Source organism: Streptopelia decaocto (assembly GCF_964273445.1).
Source record: "Streptopelia decaocto genome assembly, chromosome: Z".
NCBI lineage: Eukaryota > Metazoa > Chordata > Aves > Columbiformes > Columbidae > Streptopelia > Streptopelia decaocto.
Window position 1 is genome coordinate 77,316,043 of NC_138657.1, and position 26,471 is coordinate 77,342,513.

Genomic DNA, 26,471 nt, shown 5'->3' on the forward strand with positions numbered 1-26,471 from the left:
CTGATAACACACAGCTGCTGAAGGAGTCTGATTGATTTTTAGCATTGGGTACTACATGGCAGATTTCTCAGTGACCTGAAATGCACTCAGTGCCTTCCAAATTGGGAAATGGGTTATCCATTATACTTTCTGTCTTCTTTTTTTTCTCTTGTCTTTTTTTTTTTTTTTTTTTTCCCCCCTTGGTTGTACCTATAGATATGTACAAGCACCTCTTCTTCAATGTCAGCTTGCAGTTTCATTACTGTGCTACCCTTTCATTCTCTGCTGAAAAACAGGCTAAGCAAAAGTAACTTAATCTCACTTAGTCTGTGGTAGGCACAAAAAAAAAGAAGTGTTATCTGTTCCATAAAAGGTTTTGTGCTAACAGAAACCTGAGTGAATTGAATTTTGAATCAGATAATCTGGTTTGTCTTCTCCCTTTCGGTCATCATTATCAGTATGTTTACTAAATAAACAGTTGCAAAAGGAGACAGTGGTCTGGGCAGCTTTCAAGAACCAAGATTAAGAGTGATTTTCTTGCACTAAGTGTTGCATAGGAGAGGTTTTCAGCTACATAGTATCATCAAGGAGAAAACGCCCAGAAAATTCAAGGTAATATATCCACTTTCAGGCAAAGAAGGTAAAAAATGTATGATCAACATGGCCAGCAAAGCAAACTCACTGCTACATTCTCTGGTTGTACAGCACCTTGCACTCTGTCAGATCATTGTCATCAGGACTCGAAGTTCTTTATATGGTGCCAATAACTTGTAATAGTATATGTGAACATAAGATATTCAGTCTGCATTCATGGTAGCAAATTCTCCACAGTAACCAATCAAAGCCACTCACCATTTATAAAAATACCCACTACAAGAAACACCTTCTCCACTGCTCCTTGCCCTCTGTACAGTGAATGTTTTCATGATCTTGACTTGGATGCATCACAGTTCTTGTGCTTCAGTTCCAACTCAATATTCTGATGCAACATGTCAACAGATCTTTCTACACCAAGTATTGGTATCTATTCATTCCCGTGAGGTGCTTCATTATAAGATTAGACATATACATATATACATGGTTTTATGTGTTTGTTCATTGGTATGTGTGTACCTACATATAAAGCCACAGAGACACATATAAGACTGAGTGTATCTGAATGTACAAGAGAACATCATAAATTAATCCTTATGTGGAACACCTGAAATGTGTAAAATTACTTCCTTTACAAAAAAAAAAAAGGACCAGGAGCAGAGTGAGAATTCAACAATGGGTTAGTTTTATACTATTACACTATATATTAATTTATTTTCTAGTTGCAGATATCAATTTTCCTCCTTAAAATCTAATTATTAATAAATGTATAATATGTGTTCACAAGAGCCCATGGAAAACAGGATCATTACAGAGTTCTGATAAAAAATAATAAATAATAATATATAATAATAAATGAAATAATACAATATAATAAAAATAATAAAATAATTATAAGTAAAAATAAGAAAAATAATAAGAAATAAAATATTAATAAATAATAATGAAATTCATATAAACAAAATGAAGTCTAGAAGACAATGTGCCTGTCTTCCTTGTTTCCCCTAGGCATGTGAATGGAGAGGCTGATTCTATTCCTACATAATATGTTGTGAAATGTTACATTCTCCTTGTTGTAGTGTAGCTCACCTCCTGTAATTGATGAGCTGCTGCAGAGAGGCTGGGGGACAACAGAGATTTGGATAAAAGACTGACAAACTCTATCCGAATAATTTGGCCCAGTGAAGTAACTATCAGTCATGATGCAAATGCTGTTATAAACAAAGTCGACACTTACGATTTTAACCTGAAAGCACACACAGACATGACTGAATTTGTATATGTAATTATACAGGATATATCTTGCTGCCCAGAAAACTCACTCAGCTGTTCTACAGACAGTCCTTCACACAGGATAGATTTTGCTTATGAAGTGTCCCATCCATGTGAATAAGACTATTTGACTGACAGATGTTTTTCTCAGAAGCAGTTATTGAAGAGAAGATACCATTTCTTACAAATGTTAGCATTTTTGCAAATCAAGTCTAAAGATAATTGAAGCAAACCTTTGCTGTAGCATTTGCTTTCCTGCTCGAAATCACTTGCAATATAGATAATGCTACTAATATTTAATAAAGGCATATCATTACTTTCTCTGCTTCCAGAAAAATGTCATTTACTTCAAAGATGTACATGAACAAAGTGAACAAAGTACTCCTGTTTAATCAAAACATGATAATTAACAGGAGTCTGAGTACCCTTATCTTGGGGAACAAGAATAGCAGGTAGCAATTTCACTACTCTTTCGAGTCTGTGATTGTGCTACTGAGTGGGAGGATCTGGAAGCTACAAAGTCACTTCTTGTCATTTCAGGGGGAGTAATTAACAAGTTGACTACATCTATGTGACTTTTAGCATGGGTGATGCCTTGGATTTAGTAAGGTGTAGATGGCTGTTGGCTTCCATGAAAGAAAGGTTAATGGAGGCATTTGTTGTGTGACAAATTTTGAATCGAGCATGATAAATCATCCACCTCTAGGAAACCATAGAATAAGTGTCCCTTCCAAGTTCGAAAATCATGTAAGCAATATTTTTACAAATCAAAAGATTCAGGGTGACTCTATTTATGAGTTGCAAGTCTCACTCTCTCCTTCTAACTCCATGATCCTAGTTGTAATTATCATCACTGTATGTGGGTTGTGATACCTCTGGGCTAAGGCCACAGAATGACTTGGGTGTTCATTCCAACTTCAGTTACCTAATTTCCAAGAATTTAAATCTCCCTAGTTGCCACATAACATTCCTTCCCACTTTACTCCTAAGATAAGGCTTTCTTTATATTATTTCACATATGAGAACATTTTTCATCTGACTAACTTCAGGTGCAGATGATAGGGTGAGATGAATCATGCTCTGGAACTCCAGTACAGTTCTTATTAATTAGAAACCACAACCCATATGTGACTACACTGTGGTTTATAGTTCTGTATAAACTTATATACTCTCCTGTGTTTTTAGCCATATGAACACTCTGCTCACACTCAAACTCAGTCAGAATCTGTAAAGAGATTAATTCCCCAGATTCAGAGTGCCTCAATCCAATGAAAGTATCTATATGAAACTCTACTAAAAAACCTACAGTAGCTATGAACCAAAGGAGACGTTGTCCCAATTTTCTGTGATAGGTCAATGTTTGGAGTATCATTATTGGGCTGAAGGGAGGACAGAAGAGCTCAGCTCCAAGAGTAAGCTCTTCTGAGATAAGAAAGAGGACCCTTCAACTCCTTTTACCATGTCAGTTTACTAGACAGATCAATTAGAGACTTGGTGAATCAAAGCAGAGGGAAGTGAAAATTGTTGGATTCATTCAAATCAGAAACACCAGTCACTGAGATAGAGGTCTTCTGCCTGTATGAAGCTGATATGAAAAAAAGTCCATCTAATCCATTTTCCTCTTTTGAAGAATGACCAAGAGCCTAAGGAATCTCACACAATAATTTTTGCTTGGCGTATTTTCTCAGCTTACAGTTATTCACACCTCAGAGAACCTTCACAGGCAGAAGGAGAATCTTTGCCTTTAACAGCCTTTGGTGGATATTTTCCACTTCAGTAATTTACTCAAATGGTTTTTGAATCCATCTGCATTTTTGGTAAAGGTATTTATCACTATTGTTTTTTATAAGAGGGATCAACTTGGGAAGGAATTTTGGCTCATGGGCTGGTGTCTGAGAATGACTCTGCATGAGATGGTTGACTTGATCATGATGTCTTGCCTGCCCCAGAAATTAAGGGAACTTTTTTCTCCTCTTTCGTTCCCACTTATACTCCCATTTCCCCATATGTTGTTCTACACTATACTTTTTGCCAATTTTTGAGCTGGCAGAATTGTTTTTACTGAAGTGATTAATCTCACTAACCTGGTAGACAAATATGCTGTGTTGGGGTGGTTTAGTTTTCTTCTGGACTACTGTTGAATCAGCCTGAAAAAATGTCAGTGGCTGGAGGGAATCTGCTAGCATAGCTGTTGCCTTAAGTTTTCTAAGGGTATGAATGATAGACACAGACAGACAACTGCATTTCCAAGACTAAACTGCAAGCCTAAATGCTCTTCAAGGTGTTCTGATTAACCTCTGAGCAAGTGTTTGATGAAATGATAAGGGAGGAAATGACAACTGTAGGAACAGGCCTCTGAGCCATCTACTCCTAGAAAAACCCAGGCTGCATTTGCTTGTCTGCTATTGTTTATGTCAGAGATATTAGCAAAGGAAAATTACTATTTTAAGCATTGTTTCCTAAGTCTCTGAAAATGCTAAGTGACAGCAAGCTGTCACCTGGTGTAAACAGCTCTCAAATAATTGCATGATGAGTGGCATTTGTAAAAAAAAAAAAAAACATGAATGTGACAAAACAGTAGTAGAAATTAAATGTGTGTCCAGGATGTTAGAAGTGATTCATCCTGAATAAAACAGGGAAATATAATTGGTTGCTTTGGTTATTTGTTACATGAAGTCTGCAAACCATTTAGGACTGAATAACTGGTTTAGCAAAGCAAAGTCCGAAAAAATAAAGTTTAACAACAGAGCTAAAGATCATGTATCTGAATAACACAGTACATTTAGAACGGGGTCACATTCTGTCACGGAGGCACCCCGAGGTTAGTTTAAGGGACAACAGGGTCCAAAACAACTTTTATTAAACCGGTGAGAAACCGGGTTTTAGCACTCCAAAAGTGACTTAAATACAGGTTCGGATATCAGTTGAGGAAAATTATTAAGGGGCAGCAACTAATACAACAGGTGGTCCACAGAGTGCATGCACATGGCTTCACCCAAAACAATGCTGGAGCTATCTCTGAGTCCGGGAGGAATACACACTTGCCTAAAAACGATGTGGGATTATTTTTAAAGAGATACACGTACTCGTAGTGAGTATGGAAAGTGTACACTCGCGATTCTGCAAGGGTAAATTTATAATACACTCGCAATCCTGTGAGGGTTAATACAGGTGCAAATATGCACGGAATATTACACATGCTTATGTGGAAGCACGAGAGGAAAATACCCTCACAATTGTGTGAGGAAATAAATTTATAATACACTCGCAATCCTGCGAGGGTTAATACACATGCAAATGTGCATGGAATATTACACGTGCTTATGTGGAAGCACGGGAGGAAAATACACTTGCAATTGTGCAGGGAAATAATTTATACACGTGCTCGTATTGAGCATGGAAAATTACACTTGCAAATGTGCACAGAAAGTACACGAGCTTGTATTAAGCACGGAAAGTACGCATGCAAATTTGCACGGAAAGTTACACGTGCAGATATGCATGGAAAGTATAAATGTACTTGCAATCCTGTGAGAAGTTTTACTCACACACGTGGTGGCAAGGCAAACGGAGTCTCCATCCCGGGGAGGGGGGCTCTCGGTGGCAGCATCTTGCTTGTGCTCCAAGAGACCCGTGACAATCGGCGGAGTCTCGACGAGAGTCCTGTTTTTTATATTGGCTGATCAGATCTGACTGTAGGTATTCTAGAAGCTTCTCTGCACCCCCACACTGGCTGTGGGGTGCCCCTGAAGCCTCTAAACATCCCCCACACTGGCCGCAGATGCCCAGTGGCTCAGTGGTGCCTCGGCACTCCCTTCTCCTAATGGCCCTGTCCAGGGTGCTCTGGGGCCAAACAAAAGAAGCTGTTAGCCTCAAGCAGCAGAGAGTGAGGGAGATGTGCCTACTCCTTCCATACTGAAGGAGGGAGGGGGAGAGAGGGCGGTTTGCATCCTGCCACACACTCTTCCTTTAATTGTGAAAAATACTGAAGTTCTCAACAGAGGAAGGTGTGAATAATCAAAGTTCCTCTTAAGGTGAGAATGCATCTAAGTTCTACATAGCTCAGACTGAAATGCTGAGAGATAATTCAGCTGCCATGGATCTGCTTGTGGTTTAACCTAGCTGCTAACCAGGACCAAACAGCTGTTTGCCACCTCCCACCAACTGAGATGGGAGAGAGAATCAGAAAGGAATAACAAAACCAAAAAACAAACAAACAAGCAAAAGTACAACAGCAGTAACCAAAACACAATTAATGGGTTGGGATAAGAATAGTTTAATAGGACGACAAAGGAAGGAAAAAAATAAATATATAAAACAAGTGGTGCACAATACAATTGCTTACCACCTGTGAGTTTGCTCCCCAGCAGCAGTATTTGACCACAGCCAACTCCAGTTTGTATATTGAGCATGATGTCATATGGGAAGGAATACCTCTTTGTCCAGCTCAGGTCAGCTTTCCTAGCTGTGCTTTCTCCCAGCTTCTTGTGCATCTGATAGAGCATGGGGAGTTGAGAACTCCTTGACTACGCAGCAACAACCAAAACATCAGTGTGTTATCAACAGTCTTCCCATACTAAATTTTATTGATAACAGAGAGAAATATGTGTTATGATTTTCCAATCTCCGTTCTCCATGGCTTCAAATAATTTATATTTCTCTTCATGGCAGGATATAATAACAACACTCAGCAGAAGGTATTTTGTTGCCTCATTGAAATCTAAACTAACAGTTTGGCACTTCTTGTATTCTTAATTTCTTAGCACTACTCACTCCTTTTCTATTCATAAGGTATTTTTAATCTTACAGTGGGAGCAGCTACACTGCCAGATATGTGCCAATGTTATCCTTTCTTTTGCCACTTTAACAAGGATTCTGCATGGCAAGTCTCACTAAGCATTTTCCTCCTTTCACTGCAGGACATCTATCCAGACACTCTGAGACACATTATGATGATGTGTGAAGGTCCTTGTTCTGAAGAGCTGTCAGGCAACACACTGTAATTCAACTTCAGGCACCTAAATTTAGACAGCTACAAACGACATGTCTGCATGCAAGGTAGGTATCTAAAATCCCCTTACATTTAATGGAAGTATAGGCACTCCTCATTTGCCCATATGTGACTCTTGCTCCTTGATATGGTCTGAGGAATCTGGTCTGACTTTCTACTGGACTAGAAGGACTCTGGTGTTCCATAGGTCCTACGTCACACTCACAGGGGACCAGATGGCAATTGCACAGAGCCTGTGGGTGATCCACATCCTTCTGGATCAGGATGCCGAAGCAAAGTAGGATACTGTGGGACATCTCAAACAGCTCTCAAAGCCTGTGATAAATGAAGTGATCAAAGACCAAAAACTCCACTTCTAAATCCCATATAAGTGGAACCTAGATACACACCTCAGGTGTAGACTTTTTAATTTAGGTGCCTGAACACAAGGTTCAGTCCTAATACAGTAGGCATAATCTCTGTTTGTTCTTCATGTACATAAGTCAAAATACATTATACTGAAAATATTAACCTCTTAATGAGACATATGATACAGATAATATCAACAGATAGAAAAATGACAACTACATAAAAAACAGGTTTAAGAATATGGTTCAAAAGCATACATCAGTATTATTATATATTCCTCATTTCTCTTTTTAAATGATGATAAATTAGGAACACAAAAATAGGCAATTTAGCTCTATCTACACAATCCGTCTGGATATCCTTGTAGAGAGTCTTTGGAGACAAATTGTACTGATTCCAGACCATTTTATACAAATTGTTTACCTAGTCTCAGATAAGGCTAACAAATGTATGGAGAATGATGAATGAAAGGTGGTCATGACTATTTAGCTATTGATTATTTTTTTTTTCCTTTAATAGTGCTTTTGGAGTTCAAATCCAGTTGTGAATTGCTCAGTCCAATCCAAATATTTTATTTTCTATGGAAAAATGAGTATGAAATTAGAAATGTGGTATACACATATAAATGTTTTAGATAAGAGTAAAGATGATCTAGAAACTATTTGTGCCTTAAAAGTGAATTTGAGTAGTACTTTTCTTGCAAGATACCCTCTCCTTACCTAGCAAATGTGCCACATCTTTGTTTTCTTTCACTCTGACATTACTAATGAGTTTCTATTTCCCCTGCTTTATCCTTTTTCTCTATTGTACCTTGAAAACACATATAATATTTTTTATAACACAGAGATTTTTGGTACACATTATATAACCTTAGAATACTTTCAGCCATGTTTTATCTTTTTTACTCAAATTCACCCACATATTTCCACCATCTAATTGAAGATGAATTTAAATATGTTTTATTTGATGCATTGGTGAATGAAGGAAGGTTTTGTTAGAAAACCTCATGCAAATTCATGTACTTAATGCTAAAATGCCTCCCATCTCACACCCATTTCAATTAAAGTTTGACATTGACACAGCCTTAATGCCCTCAACTGCTCATTTGACACAATCTCATGCAGTGATATCTCACCAAAACAGGAAGCTGCTTTTGCATCTCGTTTGCATTATGTATTCATTTTGAGATTAGTCACATGGCTAATGAGCATCTTGGAGGCTGTCCAGTTTGCTAGACTATGCCATGCTTCCTTTCCTGTCACTCTACTTGCATTAACTCTCTGTGATATTGCCAAAGACTGTACAGAGTGTAAATTACTCTTATCCATTTGTTCCAGAAAACGATCACATCCACTGTCTCTTGGAAATTGTTCCCATTGTTGCCTACAATTAAATAGTAAATGTGTACTGAAATAATTTCATTTTCATGAAGTGCTAAACTCTGAAATTTTGCCCACATACAGTCTAATATTAAAAGACTGTCCTCCTCCCCCTCTCCATTTACTTACAAAAATAATATATTTCTGTTTCAAAATTATGAACTGCAACATTTGTAGGAAGACTAAAACACAGTCGTTATTCCAACTTTATCTTGAGTGGCTTTGAACTCAAAGTGACAGCATTAAAACTAGCATTTTGGGTAGAATTTAACTTTTTAATCAATGTTTACTCTATATTTAATTAAATACTGACACAGATATTTGTGCATTTATGTGTACCACACATTTATATATACATATAATGTTCTTACCAAAAAAAATCAACCAAAAAAACCAACAAACAAACACAAAACAAACAAAAAAATCACACAGAAAAAAAAAGACAGAACAAAATGTAACCTCTTTCCTCAAATAAATTAATGCTAGTGTTCAAAAAAGTCTTAGACTTAAAAACTGTTTGACTATCCATCACAACATTCAGTAAATTCTTCAAAAGTATAGGTACTTGTCGGGGGTCAAGACCCCGGCATGGGTCCGGGCCTATGGCGACGGAGGAAGAAATGTGGCCATCCGATGCGGATGATAAACATGCTTCAATTTATTGATACAGAGCGCAAGCTTTTATAACAGTTCTATTAATTATGCCTACTTGTCAAACACCGATTTGATAGCATACGTAATGAGCCCATCCCAACATACATAATGAGTCCATCCCCTTCTGTGGCCTCCCTGGTATGTGAATTCCCTTGTTATCTCGGAGGTGCCTCCTGGTACTTGTTTATCCAGGCCTTTCCCAGGAGATGCCTCCTGAGACTGAGACTTGTTTATGCAGGCCTTTCCCAGGCAATACCTTCTCACCCACCCTTGTTCAGCTCATGCCAACTAGAGAAGATCTTTTTAACGGAGAGGGTCTCTGGGGTCATGCCCTTTCTCTTTTAGCCATTCTCCAATAATTCCCCCTTTTTCTCTTTGGGCTACTAATATTTCTCTACGAAAGCCTGTTTCTACAAATTTAAAGCATATTCACTGTAAGCATGAAAAGCAACACAATGCTAAGCTAATTAACACTATTATAAAGACGAACCCCATCACAAGTGGCTTCAAAAATCCAAAGAGCCAAGATGGGAACCCTAGGGACTTCCACCAGTCTGCAAGAGGATCATCATCTATTTGTAACTTGTTCACATGATCTCGTAACTGTGCAAGCTGTCGATGTATACTATTACTATGGTCAGAAAGATTAAAGCAACACATTCCGTCGAAGTCCTCACATCCATGACCTTGTGCTAAAAGCAAAAAATCTATTGCAGCACGATTTTGCAGATGACGGATGTCATCTATGTCGGTTGCTAAGTCTGCTAATACCTGGGATGTTAGCTTGGACTGTTTAGCAGTCCAGCAGGCTAATTTTCTAAGGCTAGCCGCGTTCCAAGCAGCCATTGTTCCTGGCACAAAGAGAGATGCAAAGATAGACTCAGTTCGACTCGGAAGTATGACACCATCATCACAGTTCTCCTGCATAATCGATCTTTTCACCCTTGTCCTATTAAACTTCTCTGTCATTTGTACTTTACTCGGAGCGAACACTGTCAAAATTCCTAAATAACAAGGTCCCGCTACGGGCCTCCACGGAATTCTTGGCCAAACTCGATCCCCACAAATTAAAAACACTCCCGATGGTAGATTTACGCTCCCAGTGATTTTTACCATCCATACCCCTCCACTTTTAGCAGTTAGATTCCATCCATTCACCTGTGGAGTAACATTTGTAAATTGTGACCATTGGGGACGCTCATTTGGTAGGTCACACAGATATGCATTACCCCCAAAGCTTACAGCACCAGTTCCGTTATCAGATTGATAGGCAGGCCTTGTATTAGAACAGTTGGTCCGATGTGTAACATCCCTAATCTCGGCAGGCCCAATAGAGATTAGCAGGTCTAACTCTTGAACAGGCTTTTGAGAAGAACAATTCAAAGCTCTTAACAAACATGCAAGCCGACATGATTCAAACGCAAACTGCGTATGTCCTAAGCATTCATCCTCATTTTTCTTCGTTTTAAAGATAGCACTACAGTTGCAACTATTCCATTGTGAAGCGTTATAATAGCCCCCAAGTTTCGTCAAAGACTCGTTGATGGACAGCAGAACACCGATAAGACAGGTTCTAAATGGGTCCTGAGCTGATGCGAGGCTTAGGCAAAAGTCTGTATGATTCGTTTGGTTTGCCCAAGTGAGCCAGACATTGTCAGTTTTTAACAACAGGCATGGATCAACACCATAACTTACAGTGAGTCCCATCAGCAAAAAAATCATTCTGCCAAGGTCACACGGGTCCATCTGGTGGGGATCCATTTTGGTCCTGTGGAAGTGACTACACACATATACCCTTTACCGATGAATTGTACGTCTGCTGGCCCCATCCATTGACCTGATTCAGGATCCCGATACATTACTTTCATTTGAACTGACTTCTTCTCGGTTACCCCCGCATGCACGCGAGCAGGAGGTTCTTCGCTAGATCCAAAGATGCATAAGTAATTTAAGACAAACAATGTTTTGGTCACCCTTTCTGACACATCCGTAGTATCTCTGAACTTGTCTAGATAGCTTTTCAGAGTCTGATTCATTCTCTCTACAATCGCTTGCCCTGTAGGAGAATGAGGAATCCCCGTAACATGCTGAACCCCCCATAACTGGCAAAACTTCCGCATCTTTTCACTACTATAGGCTGGCCTGTTATCTGTCTTTATTTGCTTTGGCACCCCCATTACTGCAAAACAGCTTGTCAAATGGCGAATCACATGGATCGCTTTCTCTCCTGTCTGTGGGGTGGCCCATACAAAATGACTAAAGGTATCTATTGTTACGTGCAGATATTTCCACCTTCCCAATGCAGCTACATGCGTGACATCCATTTGCCATATTTCGTTTGGCCCCAAGCCCCTCGGGTTTACTCCGATACCTAAGCCAGGACCATGATGACTACATTGAGGACATGCCCTCACTATGCCTCTGGCTTCTTCTGCGATTAGCCTAAACTGTGATTTCAAACCCCTTGCATTTTGATGGAACACACTATGTGATTCTCTGGCCTTAACAAAGTCGCTAACTGGGGCTGATACCATTACCAACTTGTCAGCTCTCTGATTGCCCTCACCTAGTCCACAATCCCACATATGACTTCTGATATGGATAACTGCATACGGCTCTTGTCTGCTGTTCACCAATGCCTGCAACTGTCGGAATAATTGCCCTAACCTTTCATTTTTTACCTCTTTGACTTGAGCGTTTTCAATACGTTGAACTACTCCTGCCACGTACAGTGAGTCAGTCACCACATTGATCCGTTCCTCTCTCCACTTTCCCATGGCCCACACCACTGCGGCTAATTCCAACGTTTGCAGTGAATCACCAGGGACTGCCTCTAGCAAATGGTGGTGCCATTCGCCATCGACTGTCCATGTGACTGCTGCCCGTTTGGATCTCTTACCCGCATCGGTAAAGACTGTTTGGGCTCTTTCTAAAGGTGTTTCACTTCGGAGAGGTTTCCTGATCCATTCATTGTGACTTACCCACTGTACTATTGCTGCCTTAATAGGTACTACAGATATTTCGATAGCAGCAGAGAGCAGAGAGTCACATGATTCCTGACTATTTTGCAAATACCAGTCTATAACCTCTTTCTGCATAGGGACATATACCCTCCCTAACTCCTGTCCTGTGATTTGCCACACCCTCTTCCGACCCTTCCGTATTAACTCTGCTAGCGTCTCTATTCTAGTTTGTATTGACTTTTTTAGCTGTATCCTGGGAAATACCCATTCTAGTACTTTGAGCTTCCCCTTCTCCCCCTTTTTCTCTTTATGCTGAGTTAACGCTCCTAACAGGTGTTTTTCTGTGAAAAAGATGGATAGGTCGATGGGACGCTCCAAAGTACGACGATCGCAGAACCGAGAGATAGTGTGATGGGCGATGCAGTGGATCATTTCCTGTTGTTCCGTCGTGAGGCACACAGGAGTCGCAGGATCCGTTCCCTTCAGCAAGGGTCGCAAGACGTCAAGTTGCGCGTTGGTAACTCCTGTGATAGGTCGCAGCCATTGAATGTCCCCCATTAGTCTCTGAGCATCATGTAAGGTTTTCACTTCCGTAGAGATGCACGGCTTTTGTGGTCTGATTTGAGAGTCTGTTATTTTCCATCCAAGGTACAACCACGGTTGCTGTTGCTGGATTTTCTCTTTGGCTATGACAAGGCCTTCCTTTTGCAACTGGTTATGTAGCATCTGAATTTGCTGTTGCGAAAAGCCCTGCTCCTGGGCTAGGAGGATATCGTCCATGTAATGATAAATCAGCGCATGTGGCCATGCGTCTCGCAGGGGTCGTAGGGCATTATCAACAAATAACTGACACAACGTTGGACTGGTTTTCATTCCTTGAGGTAATACTGTCCATTCAAAGCACTGAGCAGGCGCTTCCCTGTTTACTGATGGTAAGGTGAATGCAAACGTTTGCATGTCTTGCTCATGTAAAGAAATCGTGAAAAAACAGTCTTTGAGGTCAATTATCAACAGTTTCCAATACTCAGGCAACATAGATGGATTAGGGAGACCCGGTTGTAAGGCTCCCATTGGCTGCATTTGTGCATTTACCGCTCTCAGGTCGTGCAGCAATCTGTATTTTCCAGATTTCTTTTTAATTACAAAAATGGGCGTGTTCCATGGACTTGCAGAGAGCCTTAAATGTCCCTGGCTAAGTTGTTCTTGCACCAGCTGATGTGCTGCTGTGAGGCTTTCTAGCTTCAACGGCCACTGCTCGATCTATATAGGGTCCCTGGATGTCCATTGAAGCGGGATCGGGAAAGCCCATTTTGCAGTGACCGTTGCTAAAAAGATTTTCCTGTTGTAAGAATAACTCCGAGTTGATCCAGAACATCACAACCAACAAGTCCATTCACACCTGTGGGAAGGCGCATCACAGTTATAAATGCAGACGCCCTTCTGCCATCTACAGTTAATGAGATGCGGTCAACACTTTGTCGCACAGTTGAATGGCCTCCCACTCCTTCAACTCCTCTGTCCATTGGTTTGGTTGGCCAATCAGCAGGCCACACTCCTTCATCTACAATAGCTAAGTCCGCACCCGTATCTAGGAGTAGGGTCAACAGAAGAAATTGTCCCCTGGCCTCAAGTTTTGCTGTTGCTACTGGTCGATGATTCATGGACAATGTCAACAGAACTGCAGGCCCTGTTGATCCAAATCCCTGTTCCCCCTGAGCCTCCGTCGTGACTGGTGTCATGTCGTGTGTCAATTGACTGAGGGGAACCAGCTGAGCAATTTTACTTCCCTGGGGAATATGGATAGGTGGAAACAATGTCTGTACCATAATCTGAATAGTTCCGGAAAAATCAGCATCAATAAGTCCTGGTATTATTGTCAGTCCTTTCATGCCACTTGAAGACCTTCCGATCAGTAAGGCACCATGTGGCTGTCCATTTATTATTAGCGGTCCCGTGGATGTTGTAGAGATCCTCTGCGGTTTCTGATCGAGCAGGGTGACACCTACTGCTGTTGCCAAGTCCAGGCTGAGGCTGCCGGCTGTTGCTGGCTGGAGGGCGGTGCTAGGCTGACTGGAGGCGGCGCTGGTTGCTCCTCCTCCAGCTGATTGACAACTGGAGCTGCTACTCTTGTCGGAGCGCGGCGGCTCGGCGCGCTCAGATTCCCGTTTCCCGATTTGTAGCAAGCTGCGGTATTATGATTATTGGATCTGCAGTTCTCACACCAGATGTGCACTGCACGACACTCGCGCCTTATGTGCCCCTCTCGGCCACATCGGTAACAGTTATCGTTTCGTTTATAGAGACACGGTCGAGCTCTTGCCTCAGCTGTGAGATCCCTGCATCCGTCGGCGGTACAGACAATTCCGTCTGCCCCAACTTTTGAGAAGCAACCGCAGCTAAATTCTTCTCTCCCTTATGGCGCTTTATGTTGTTAGTTACCTCCCGCCACGGCTTCATCAGCTTCTTAGCAGTTTTATCATCATCTATAACCATATCCCACAACATATCCCCTAGCTTTCTCCATTCCCCCTCATCAAACAATAAATCAGGATCCTGAAAACACCCCTTAGCCCTCCCTGTTGCTACTAGACCAGCTAGCTGTTTAACGCAACTATTATCAACCCCCCGCTTTTCTAAAAAGCTCCGTAAAAGATCTAGGGCTACTTCTAAATCCATGCGCCCCTTATCCATAATAATACTGGCACGGTACCTCTTATGTATCCGCTTATGTATCCTCTTATGTATCCACTTATGTATCCTCTTATGTATCCACTTACATATCCACTTATGCCCTTCAGCGATATCCTTTTTGCCCTGCCCTTTAGTAGCCCTTCAGTGGCGAACTTTAATCGGTTCAGGCGTCGGAGACGACACACCGCAGCACAGTGTTCGGTCACTCTTGCCCGCTGGTCGCTGATCCGGTGCCGCTGTCGTTTCCGTCGTCCAGGCCCGTGGTAGGTTCCGTGGTCCGTGGTAGTTCTTGTAAGTCCCCGTTAATCCTTTTAAGTCCCTGTTAGGCCTTCAGGTCCGGGTTCGGGTGCCAAATGTCGGGGGTCAAGACCCCGGAATGGGTTCGGGCCTACGGCGACAGAGGAAGAAATGCGGCCATCCGATGCGGATGATAAACATGCTTCAATTTATTGATACAGAGCGCAAGCTTTTATAACAGTTCTATTAATTATGACTACTTGTCAAACACCTATTTGATAGCATACGTAATGAGCCCATCCCAACATACATAATGAGTCCATCCCCTTCTGTGGCCCCCCTGGTATGTGAATTCCCTCGTTATCTCGGAGCTGCCTCCTGGTACTTGTTTATCCAGGCCTTTCCCAGGAGATGCCTCCTGAGACTGTGAGACTTGTTTATGCAGGCCTTTCCCAGGCAATACCTTCTCACCCACCCTTGTTCAGCTCATGCCAACTAGAGAAGATCTTTTTAACGGAGAGGGTCTCTGGGGTCATGCCCTTTCTCTTTTAGCCATTCTCCAATAGGTACTCCTTCTATACATAATAAAAACCATAAAATAACACAAGTAAATAATTCTAAATTTATTTGCATAGCTCTTTCTGGATGAAAATTAACATCTTTGAAACATATGTATGTATCTGACATACAAATCTATAAGCAGATATATTGTATAATGTAGCAACTGAAATATCATTTTTAACAAAAATTCTGCATCATTTCACAGTATCAGCAGCTTTCTGTGATCAACAGGATCACCTGTAATATTTCAAAAATGTCAGTGGATAACAGAACAAAGTTGCAAGTAGAAAGCACCATTATATTTGAGCTGTATATTTCTACTATATTGCTACAGACAAGAGTCACTGTAGAAAGAGAAGACTCTAATGCATTAGTAACATAATCTTGGATCACAATGTAAAAGAAAGATAAGGAAAAAACATGCTTCTAGGGACTGTCCCAAAAAAAGGGAAAATAGTGTCTCTAGATTTTTAAAGCTACATGATTATTACTCCACAATGTTTAGGATAAATTCCAGTGTTTTTACAGGGAAGCAGGAGTAGGAGAGGGAAAAACATTTGACAACATATTAAAGTGGAAGGACTCCTCTGTATTCTCTAGTCAGTAAGAGTAAACAATTTCCAACATAGCTTCATGTTGGACTAAACAAAAAAGAAATACATTCACATTCTTAGACTCCCTTTAAAGCTCACTATTTTATCGGTTTCTACATGGAGTATAAAATAAAAATGAAATATAGAGAAAAAAATCTTCTAAACAAATCTTCTAAAAAAATCTTCAACAGTCAGTTGCTCATGGCTGTACTTCCATGGAGCATGGAGTAGGTCAGGACATGAAATGTGGTCTTATACCAAAAGAATAAAACTTCAGAACATTTCTTAGGATTGAAAAGATTTGGGTCTTCATGAAATGAAACATGAAAACCAATGAGCAGCCATTTATTTTTAAGTCAAAACAAAAATTATTGTAGATTCCTTGTATCAGGGGTTTTATGTGTTCCTGACTGATCATGTAAGACAGTGTTGTGGACCCTTTTTATGGACTGAATGTGGTTTCATTCTGCTTTTGAACTAGAATATCAACCAGATTATATCAGTCCTATGCTCACACGCTTTGGGAATAGTTTATTGTCCACTTTTTCTTTATATAGGTGCAAATATATTTCGCAAAGATCTACAGAAATTCAAAAAAGCTGAAATTGTTCCATTCCCTTGCCAATGCTTAAGGTAGACAATGAAAAGTTCAAATGGACAAAGTGGTTATAAACACTTAGTATCCCCAGAGGTCATTGAAGTCTTTCCCATAAAACTGAAAATGGTGAACTTCTGGGATTTCCAAGACAATTACATTATTTACAAAGGTACCTCCATTTCTCAGACCCCTGCCCATCCATCTGTATTAGGACAGCTCTCAGCAAATGCTCCGTCAGATACAAGGAGGTACAATATCAGTTTTGCTAGTACTACCTTAAATCATGGTTAAATTTGAACAGTTAAATATCATGGTCACTGCTGTCACAATCTTACACCATAAAAAAATACAGAGAAAGGAACAGCTAGTGCAAGAATGTTAGAAAAATATATGCAGGTATTTATTAGTTACTTATGTCCATGTAAATCAAAATAAATTATAGACCTTATCTTAAAGCTCAACTGAAACATAGTAGACTCAGCAGGCTTCTTAATACTGGAAATCTGTGGATCATCATTCACACCATGAAACATTTTTTGTTATTTCCAGGTAATATCATCCACTCAGTGACACTTACAGAAACTGGTGTTGCTTTAAACGCCCAAAGACAAATAAAACCACAGGTAGGCAGAAGAAGTTATTTCCAAAGAAGTACACTAAAATCTGAGGTCAGTAGGCCCAGAGAAGTTCAAAACAGAGCATGACAGTTTCATAAACAGTAAAAAAATAGCTGAGGAATGAAGGTGTTCTAAAATGTTTAACAAAAAAGAAAGGCAATTTATTGACATCCAGAGAGATCAATGATCTCAGGCATAGCTGAAAATCTGTTTTTGCTTTCAGTTATTTTGTTTTTCTTTTCTTATTGTCTGCTGCTGGGTTACTGTGAGAAATAAAACCCTGACTACACAGGTCACTGTTCTGACCCAACATGATAACCCCCCCATGACACAAAGCATCTCTTTGTGGCTATCTCCTTGAGACCTTCAAGGAATAATTTCTTCTCTGGCACTTCCTGGACAGCACAGACTTGGCTTGGGATATACTTATTCTGAATCACCTTTCCTTCTGATAGCCCAGAAAATTCTCTAGAACTGTAGCATTTTATTAAACTGATGGAAAATCATTAAAATAGTGGCTGTACAAAACAAAACAAAACAAAACAAACAAAACCAAACAAAACCAAACAAAACAAACAAACAAACAAAAAACCCCAAACAAACAAAAAACCCCAAACAAACAAAAAAACCCAAACAAACAAAAAAACCCAAACCAAACCCAAAACTACAAGATGAATTCTGTGATTTGAAACCAGGGGCTCAAAAGTAGTAATAGCAATCTCAACAGTACAATTTTTTTTCAGTGTACTAAGATAATGAAATGTTTGTGGGTTTTTTTTGCGATTATACATTGTGTCACAAATAATTTCTTCTATCTGTGTTTTCTGTCTTATGACCAGTTTTAAGGGGTCATACCACAACTTTACCCAAGAGGAAACATATATAATTAGCCCAAGTTTATACTCTGCTGTTTAGTACATGTTTTGGAGTATGAATAGGAATAAGCCTTTCTCAGGATGTCCTCAGCGTGCTCTGAGAGATGGAAGTGATGAACAGACAAAACTGAGTCATACTCCCAGTTCTGCCTCTAGCCAGCTGTGTGAGTTTGAATTCAATCATTAGCTTCTCTGTTGTCTACCTCCCTCTCTATTCTCCGGTTTAGACTGTTGGTTTTACTGAGTAGAAGCTGTCTCTTACTCAATGAGACCTTCATCCTGATTAGGTCCTCTAGGCATTCTTGCAGTATGTACTTATAATGCATCATAAGCTTTCCTTCTCTTTGTGGTTATCTATTATTCATCTTGCGGTACTGTCTAGAGACCAATAACTTAAGATTATTATAAGATACAATATATGGATAAATACAGATGGCAGTTGGGTAGTTAATAATAAAGATGGGTGTACGTATATAACTTAATGGTTTCAGTAACTACTAATGACCCTCTTTTCCAATTAGATCTAATGAATATTTCTTTCCTGAGAAAGCAATGCATTTGTAGCAATTACATGGTAGCTTTACCTGCTTTAGAGTTGACACATTTCATTTTTGTTTTGTAATATTTTTGATGGTTAAAAAATTGCTAGTGGCATGTAGAGTTTATACCTTTTTTTTTTTTTTTCATCATTAAAATAGCACAATTTACCAAGAGTTAATATCCAGTAGATGTGGAATACTGTAGAAATAAAAAGTGAAAATAAATGTTACAATTAGCTGTTCTATTTAGCAATAAAGTCATTTTATAAAGGTAAAACTTAAATTTGAAATACTTGAAAATTTCAAAGACAACACAAAATTGTCTTGGCTGAGGGGACTGGAAATATATATATATTTAAAGCAATCTTTGTAAATGTTTATATTTTTAGAGCCTCCCACTTATCAGGCCCAGATTCTGCTATCTTCTTCTATATATAACTAAATATTACACATGTATAAATACAAAGGCTTTTTAGTCTAAGTCAGGGGTGTCAAACTCATTTTCATTGGGGCCACATCCCCCTTGTGGCTGCTTTCAAAGGGCTGAACGAAATTTTAGGACTGTATAAGTGTAACTACCCTTACATTTGTACACTAGGCACGTACTCATGCAATGGTCAGCATATATATTGTGTTTCAGTGCGTTTCTAGTGTATTAAATTCAATAATAACTTAATTTTTCTTGAGAAGTTGAACTAAGAATTTAATAGTGGAAAACAATATTAAAATATCAAAACTTTAAAAAAAACCCACTTCAGACAGTTTTTACATCTATTTTAGTATTTTGAAATACTGTTTTTTATCTTGTAACATTTTTATTTTGCATTTTTTTATTATAATTGCACAGATATTAATAGTTATAGAGCATGAAGCCACAAATCTGTTGTTTAAAGATATTTTGTATAAAGCATTTCACTAAGAAAAAATTGTAGCATTACCAATTTAATTGTCATTAACAAAACTAAGGTTTATTTGTACAAATTGTACAAATTGTGCAAATATTGCTTCTGTCTAAATGTTATTTAGGAACACTTTCTCACTTTATGGAAATCTCAAATAGGCAGAGATATTGAAAAGGATGAAGTAGAGAATAATCTTTACTCACCTATAGTTGGATCATGGTACTCAGGGAAACGATGGCTTATGAACTGCATTGTCATTGCTGGAGAGGAGAAAGAGAGAAGGAAGAAAAAAATAATTATATTGTTGTATTTAAATGACAACAGGGAGAAGAACAAGCAGATAATTCATTTGTATAAGTATCAGCTTAGAAAATGAGTCAAAATTATTTATGTCTAGAGCTGCAAGAATGCATTCACATTACAGTGATAACTAAGAACTGATAAATGGAAAAACAGGAATTAAACTTCTTTATTCATCTTAATTTCTGATTTTTAAACTGCATTTTATCAATCACTGTATTAAAATGTTACATCTTTTTAACACGTGGTAAATACTGTTAACATAATATACCATATATCATATATACCATACAACCATATACAGATGAAAATTAACATGAAGAAAACAAAAAACATAATTTGCAACTCTGATTCATAAAAGTTTTCATGATATTACAAAATGCCACTAACTGCAGTACCTGAGTTGATTTCTGGTGTATTTTAGGAATACCTAAGACACTAAAATTGATGCAGCAGACAAATGCTTATGTTAACTACCTAGAGCTTGTACTTTTCTGAACAGACTTTTATGGCTGAATATTACCTGGTTTTAGAAATTTTTGGAAAGTTACATGAGCTTTCAGCAAAACTGCTTTGCTTTCTTTGGAATAAGTGGCACTCTGGAAGTCAAATTCCAATTTATGAAGAAAGCAGAAGTATCAAATCCTGTCCAATGTGAGTTTCCAACATGACATCTGAAGTTCAAGTATTTTGAATAACCATGAAAGTAGGCTTGGGTATTCAGCAGCCACAGCAATTAAATCAGTTACCAGGGAAAACATGGAAAGTTATGTTATTTTTGTTGTTTTTCTTCAGGAGTTTGAATATCAGTTCATTTGAAAGGGAATGTTACCTACCTAATACTGAAAGCTGTGAAGAGAAGACCTTCAAATGTGAAAAAACATTTTAAAAATTTTGCCTGAATTTTTATCCAATATACATATTTTTTTTCTTAATTGCTTGCATTAAAATTCCTCTATAGATGTTGCATGGACATTTGTTTTAAATAAAGTACAACATCTGAATGATAGCTATCAGTCACAACATGTTCAATCAAATGTGATATTCTACCTTATGTCTTGAACATTTCAGTTACCTTCAATAGTAGAGGTGAAATATGACATTTTAAAAAATTTGTGCATAAACAGACCTATTTTTAAAACAGCATTGTCTTAGTTTAATGTCTGTCCTTATATTTTTAAGAATCAAGGGCTTAAGGAGATAGTTTTACAAAATTATACAGACAAGGAGTATTAAATATTTATTACTATGTTAATAAATTATTTCATCTGTAGTGTGAACAAATATAAATGTTAAGAAGCAGCGTTATAAATTCACTAACTCAGAGAGGGTAATGGTGTAAAAGAAGTTCATTCAGTCTATCCATATGATAAGGGAATAATTATATGTGTGGTGACATTCATGTCTTCTATATTATCTGTTGTCAAATACAGACTTTTAAGTACCGTGTATGTTTGGACACTTTGTTTTCCAGGACACCTGCTTTTTAATCACAACAGATTTTTAGGCACCTCCATCTGATAACTGTTAGTGGTTTATGAAGAATAAATTGATGCCTAATGTGATCTGCCTAGTTTGCTTTGAGAAGCAGAGGCAGCTAGCAGAGATGCTGTTCATATGTTCTATGCCTACACATTTGAGGCTTTCTGAGGGCCTGTTCTACAAATTAATTCAATTTGTTTCACTACCTGCTGCATTTTCTTGCCAAGCTTTTCCTTTCAGAAGCAAACTACTCTGTACATAACTTCACTCTGCTTCCTTTTGAAGCTATGCTTGCATCACAAAGTCCGTTGTTACAACAGAAACCAAAATTCTCAGAGGACACACAGAACTCATGGTTAACATTTTTCCTCTCTCCTGAGACAGCCCCAAGTCAATACGTCATTTATATTGTCATTAAATCCACAGGACCTAAGAGGACAGAAATAACTTGGAACTATCCTTCTGATTTTCTACTGTAAATGCAAAATTTTAGCCACTGGGCCATGTAAAATTCATATGTCCCATGCCACTGTGTGTGTATATACCATCAAAACTTTCACAGAAAACTAGGCTGCACACAGTGCATTAGAGAAAGATCTGAGGAGGAACTTGTGTCTTGTAATGTCAGATGCAACAACTTGGCAAACCTGATGCTAGTCACAGCACAAACCTCTACATAAGCTGATTTACCTAAACATAAAATGAATCTGAAGAGGGAGAGAGTTTGAGAAAGGTGTTCAGAAAGCATTCTACATAATGAAATGAAAACATCTTACAGTTACCTGGCTAGGCAAATGGTGAATAAAAAGTTAATTTTATGTGTTTTGTCCCACAACTGCGTCCATTACAACCCTTTGCCAAGAGCTCCTCCTAAGCAACAGGGTAAGGAAACATTTGGGCCTCTTTACTGCTTGCCGCCTCCTGCATGGAGATTAGCACCCTCTCTCAGAAGAAGGTAACACAGTTTTGTTTTCTTAGAGAGAATGAGTTGAGGTACCCTGGAGGATCTCTTTAGTCACTGAATTGCAATGTGAAACCAGAAATCCAGGGCAAAAGAGGGAGGGGAGGGGAGGGGAGGGGAGGGGAGGGGAGGGGAGGGGAGGGGAGGGGAGGGGAGGGGAGGGGAGGGGAGGGGAGGGGAGAGGAGAGGAGAGGAGAGGAGAGGAGAGGAGAGGAGAGGAGAGGAGAGGAGAGGAGAGGAGAGGAGAGGAGAGGAGAGGAGAGGAGAGGAGAGGAGAGGAGAGGAGAGGAGAGGAGAGGAGAGGAGAGGAGAGGAGAGGAGAGGAGAGGAGAGGAGAGGAGAGGAGAGGAGAGGAGAGGAGAGGAGAGGAGAGGAGAGGAGAGGAGAGGAGAGGAGAGGAGAGGAGAGGAGAGGAGAGGAGAGGAGAGGAGAGGAGAGGAGAGGAGAGGAGAGGAGAGGAGAGGAGAGGAGAGGAGAGGAGAGGAGAGGAGAGGAGAGGAGAGGAGAGGAGAGGAGAGGAGAGGAGAGGAGAGGAGAGGATTAACAGATATTCTGCAGTCTCGGCTGCAGGAGATGCAGAAATTAGTTATGACTGATGATCAGGAGTTGGTGGAGTGCTTCCCAAAGTAAAAGAAGGCTCAGTCACCACTGACATGAAACCACACAACTCAGCTGGAACCTTGGGAGTTAGACCTGTTCATAACCAACTCTGCCTGGGCTCCTCAGCAGGACAGCTGCCTCAGCTGGAATACACATGCTTCTTCACTGATGTTAACATCAGTTCCAAAGTAATTTTTCAGAGTAAATAAATTTTGAAAACTAACACATAAATAGTATTCCATGGTGCTTCTTGAAAATATTCTCTTTAGTGCTTCTTTTTTTCCTTATCCATTATCCTTCTCTTTTTTTCCATATAAATTAACACTCATACCTATCATCAGATATTGTTGTAACTGTTTTCCTGTGGAAATTCAAATAATACTGCTCCAAATTTTTACAGCTCTATAAACAAGGGACCTTTAACTCTAATTTATGCCACACACAAAGCACTGTATCAAAATGTGACTTTAAAGCAGGATATTAAAACAGAATAAATGGATAAGACTGATATTTGAATAAATACATACACATGCAAAAGCAGTGTCTGTTAAAAAATGGTAAAAGCCACCACCTTTTAATCCATAACAGATATTGTGAAATATTTTGAATTGCAAGTTGCCTGAAAATTTTTAATGAGTATTTTATAACACTGTGAAAATGATTCTGTTTAAATGGGACATGCACAGTACATGGCAACCATTACAAGGATCATTGTTTCAGATTAATAATATATTTTTATATCCATCTGTGGCTAAGCAAATGCAGATTGCCAGAGCTGAATAACTCTAAGTTTCATATGCTTGAGTAATTATGTAACTTTAAAGTTCTCTTGTGTTTTCAAAGTAAAAAGAGTGTTCAGATCTTGTGTTTCACTTTTAGTTGTTTCCAGTTATGTTCACCCAGTGTTCATTATCTAGAATGGTATACATGTTATATATGCTGGCACTGAGATATATGTTTTCTATGAATAATAAACTTAGTCCTGTCTGCTATTTTATATATAATTCCTATTCTATACCTAGTAATAATTTATTTACCTCACAGTAGAAAATGTCATGCCCAGAAAAATTGTTGGGGTTATATTATTTACACTAAAGCCTCCTTTTGATCAGTGCAGAAGTATTAAATTTTGTGTAAAGGACTGAATCAATTTTTTAAAAAATAAGCGTTTTTGTAGGCCTACAGACTAATAGGAAAAAAGCTTCAATACCCATACAGTTGTGAGAGCAAGTAGAATAGAATCCCACTGTCCTTCTAATTGGTTCTAAATTTGACTTGTACTGTCATCTTTGAAAGTAGTCTTACATTTGTTTTTCAAGGCTAAAAGTACTTTGCGAGCTTATGGAATATTATTGTAATAGTATCCCTGATGTGAATATCTCATACTGATCTTCCTACCCTTTTTTACTCACCCAACAACTTCCACATATTTGTGCTCTATTGAATGGTATGTATGATTATATATTAATTTGTTTCCAAAATAATTTTACACCCCACCACAAAATCCTACACTTTAAATAGTCTAATGAAATTACGGCAGTGGTTGCAACTCAGAGGTCTGTAATCCCGTAGGGATGATTCATCATAGTTTAGATCCACTATTGCAGTGGATCTTGTGTTTTTATAAACACTGAGGTTTTGAAGATGTTATTATAAAAGACAGACTAAAAAATAATGTAATAAAGTCGGTGGACTTATAGATTAATTCATGAAGTTCATGAGAAAATAAGAAAGCATACAGGTATTATTATCATAGACAAAGTGGCAAACAAGCTACAGAGCATAAAATGAGAACAGTAGCCCATATTAATAAAATATGCACAATAGGAAAAGACTTTATCACAGAAATGAAAAAGTGATTAATATACCAAAAGTTTAAAAGACAAGTCATGGCCTCTATCAATTTGTAACATTAAACAGCTTTCTAATAACATGGCCAGGGCACATTGAACTTAGCTTTTTGTACATAACTAAATAAGTAAAAATGTTAACAAAGTTAGACTATTTCAGCAACTAGGTAAAAATTTTCTTCCTACTCTTTTATCTCTGAAATATTGGATAATTTGAACAGATCTAGTCTTTATGATGGCTGCAAATTTACCAGACCCCAGGTATCATCTTCTAAAATGTATGATCTTTTCATATGTTCATGTTTGAAAACTGAAGTGTTGACTTTAATTGGCCTAGAAAAATGACAAACATTCTTATAACTAACTCTTTTGGAACTCACTCCTGAACTTTTAGATTGACTTTTCAATTAAAAAGTCATTTGCAATCATTCTTCTGCCCATTGAATCTTATCAACTGGACTTTGCAATAAAAATGTGCAAACTTTTACATGATGAACATCAAGTGGTGAAGATAATAGTTCTCACAAAATCTTATCAGCTCTCTGAATTGCATTAACACTCACAGCAACTTTGAATGGCTGGAGACACCAATACTGCTAGAATATATTTGAATAAAAAAAAATTAGAAAAATTCTGAATACAGTCTGAGGAAGATTTCATGTACTTTCAGTTTCTGCCTGCTTAATAAATCAAGAAATAAATCAAGACAACCAAGAAAAAGAAAGCTATTAAAGCTAAGGGGAAATTTTACTGTGAAACAAATGGGAGATGCTGGCTATGAACAAAGACAGACTACATATTAGAAACTATTTCTAGCCACCAGAATAGGAATTTTCTCAAACAGAATTCAAACATGGATGGAAGAGGCAAAAAACCTCTTTGATTTTAAGGTGTTTCCCAGTCAAAAAGATTGCCTTCAATCAGTGACACAGAAAGTTCTTTTGGAGAACTTTTCCCTGTGTTCTCAATTTCAGGTGGAGAAAATATATATCGTATGCACCTGAGAATGGTCACGTAGGAATTAGAGCTTCCCACCACAACAAGGTGGCAGGGTCGGTGGCCCAACTGAAGTGCATCTACACCAGTGTACGCAGTATGGGCAACAAGCAGGAGGAGCTGGAAGCCATTGTGCAGCTGGGCAACTGTGACATAGTTGCCATCATGGAAACATGCCGAGATGACTCACACAGCTGGAGTGCTGCATTAGATGTCTGTAAGATCTTCAGAAGGGACTTCCAAGGAAGAAGAGGAGGTGGGGTAGCCCTGTGTGTTAGGAAGTGTTTAGGTTGTCTAGAGATTCACGACGGTGATGATAGGAGTGAGTGGTTATGGGTAAGAATCAGGGGGAAAGCCAACAAGGTAGATATCATAGTAGCAGTCTGTTATAGACCACCCAACCACTATGAAGAGGCAGATGAAATATTTTGCAGGCAGTTGAGAGAAGTCTCACAATTGCTAAGCCTTG

The 26,471-nt window shown here is 38.8% G+C and overlaps 1 protein-coding gene across 1 annotated transcript in view; it reads right to left on the bottom strand.

Moving 5' to 3' along the window:
* Positions 1-26,471, bottom strand: part of RIT2 (Ras like without CAAX 2) — a gene marked incomplete at both ends in the record, with an annotated part of 196,019 nt that overhangs the window by 117,840 nt on the left and 51,708 nt on the right. The window contains one exon of the mRNA XM_082075228.1: positions 20,017-20,073. Within this exon, the coding sequence (XP_081931354.1) occupies positions 20,017-20,073 (57 nt within the window). The remainder of the gene's footprint in view (positions 1-20,016; positions 20,074-26,471) is intronic.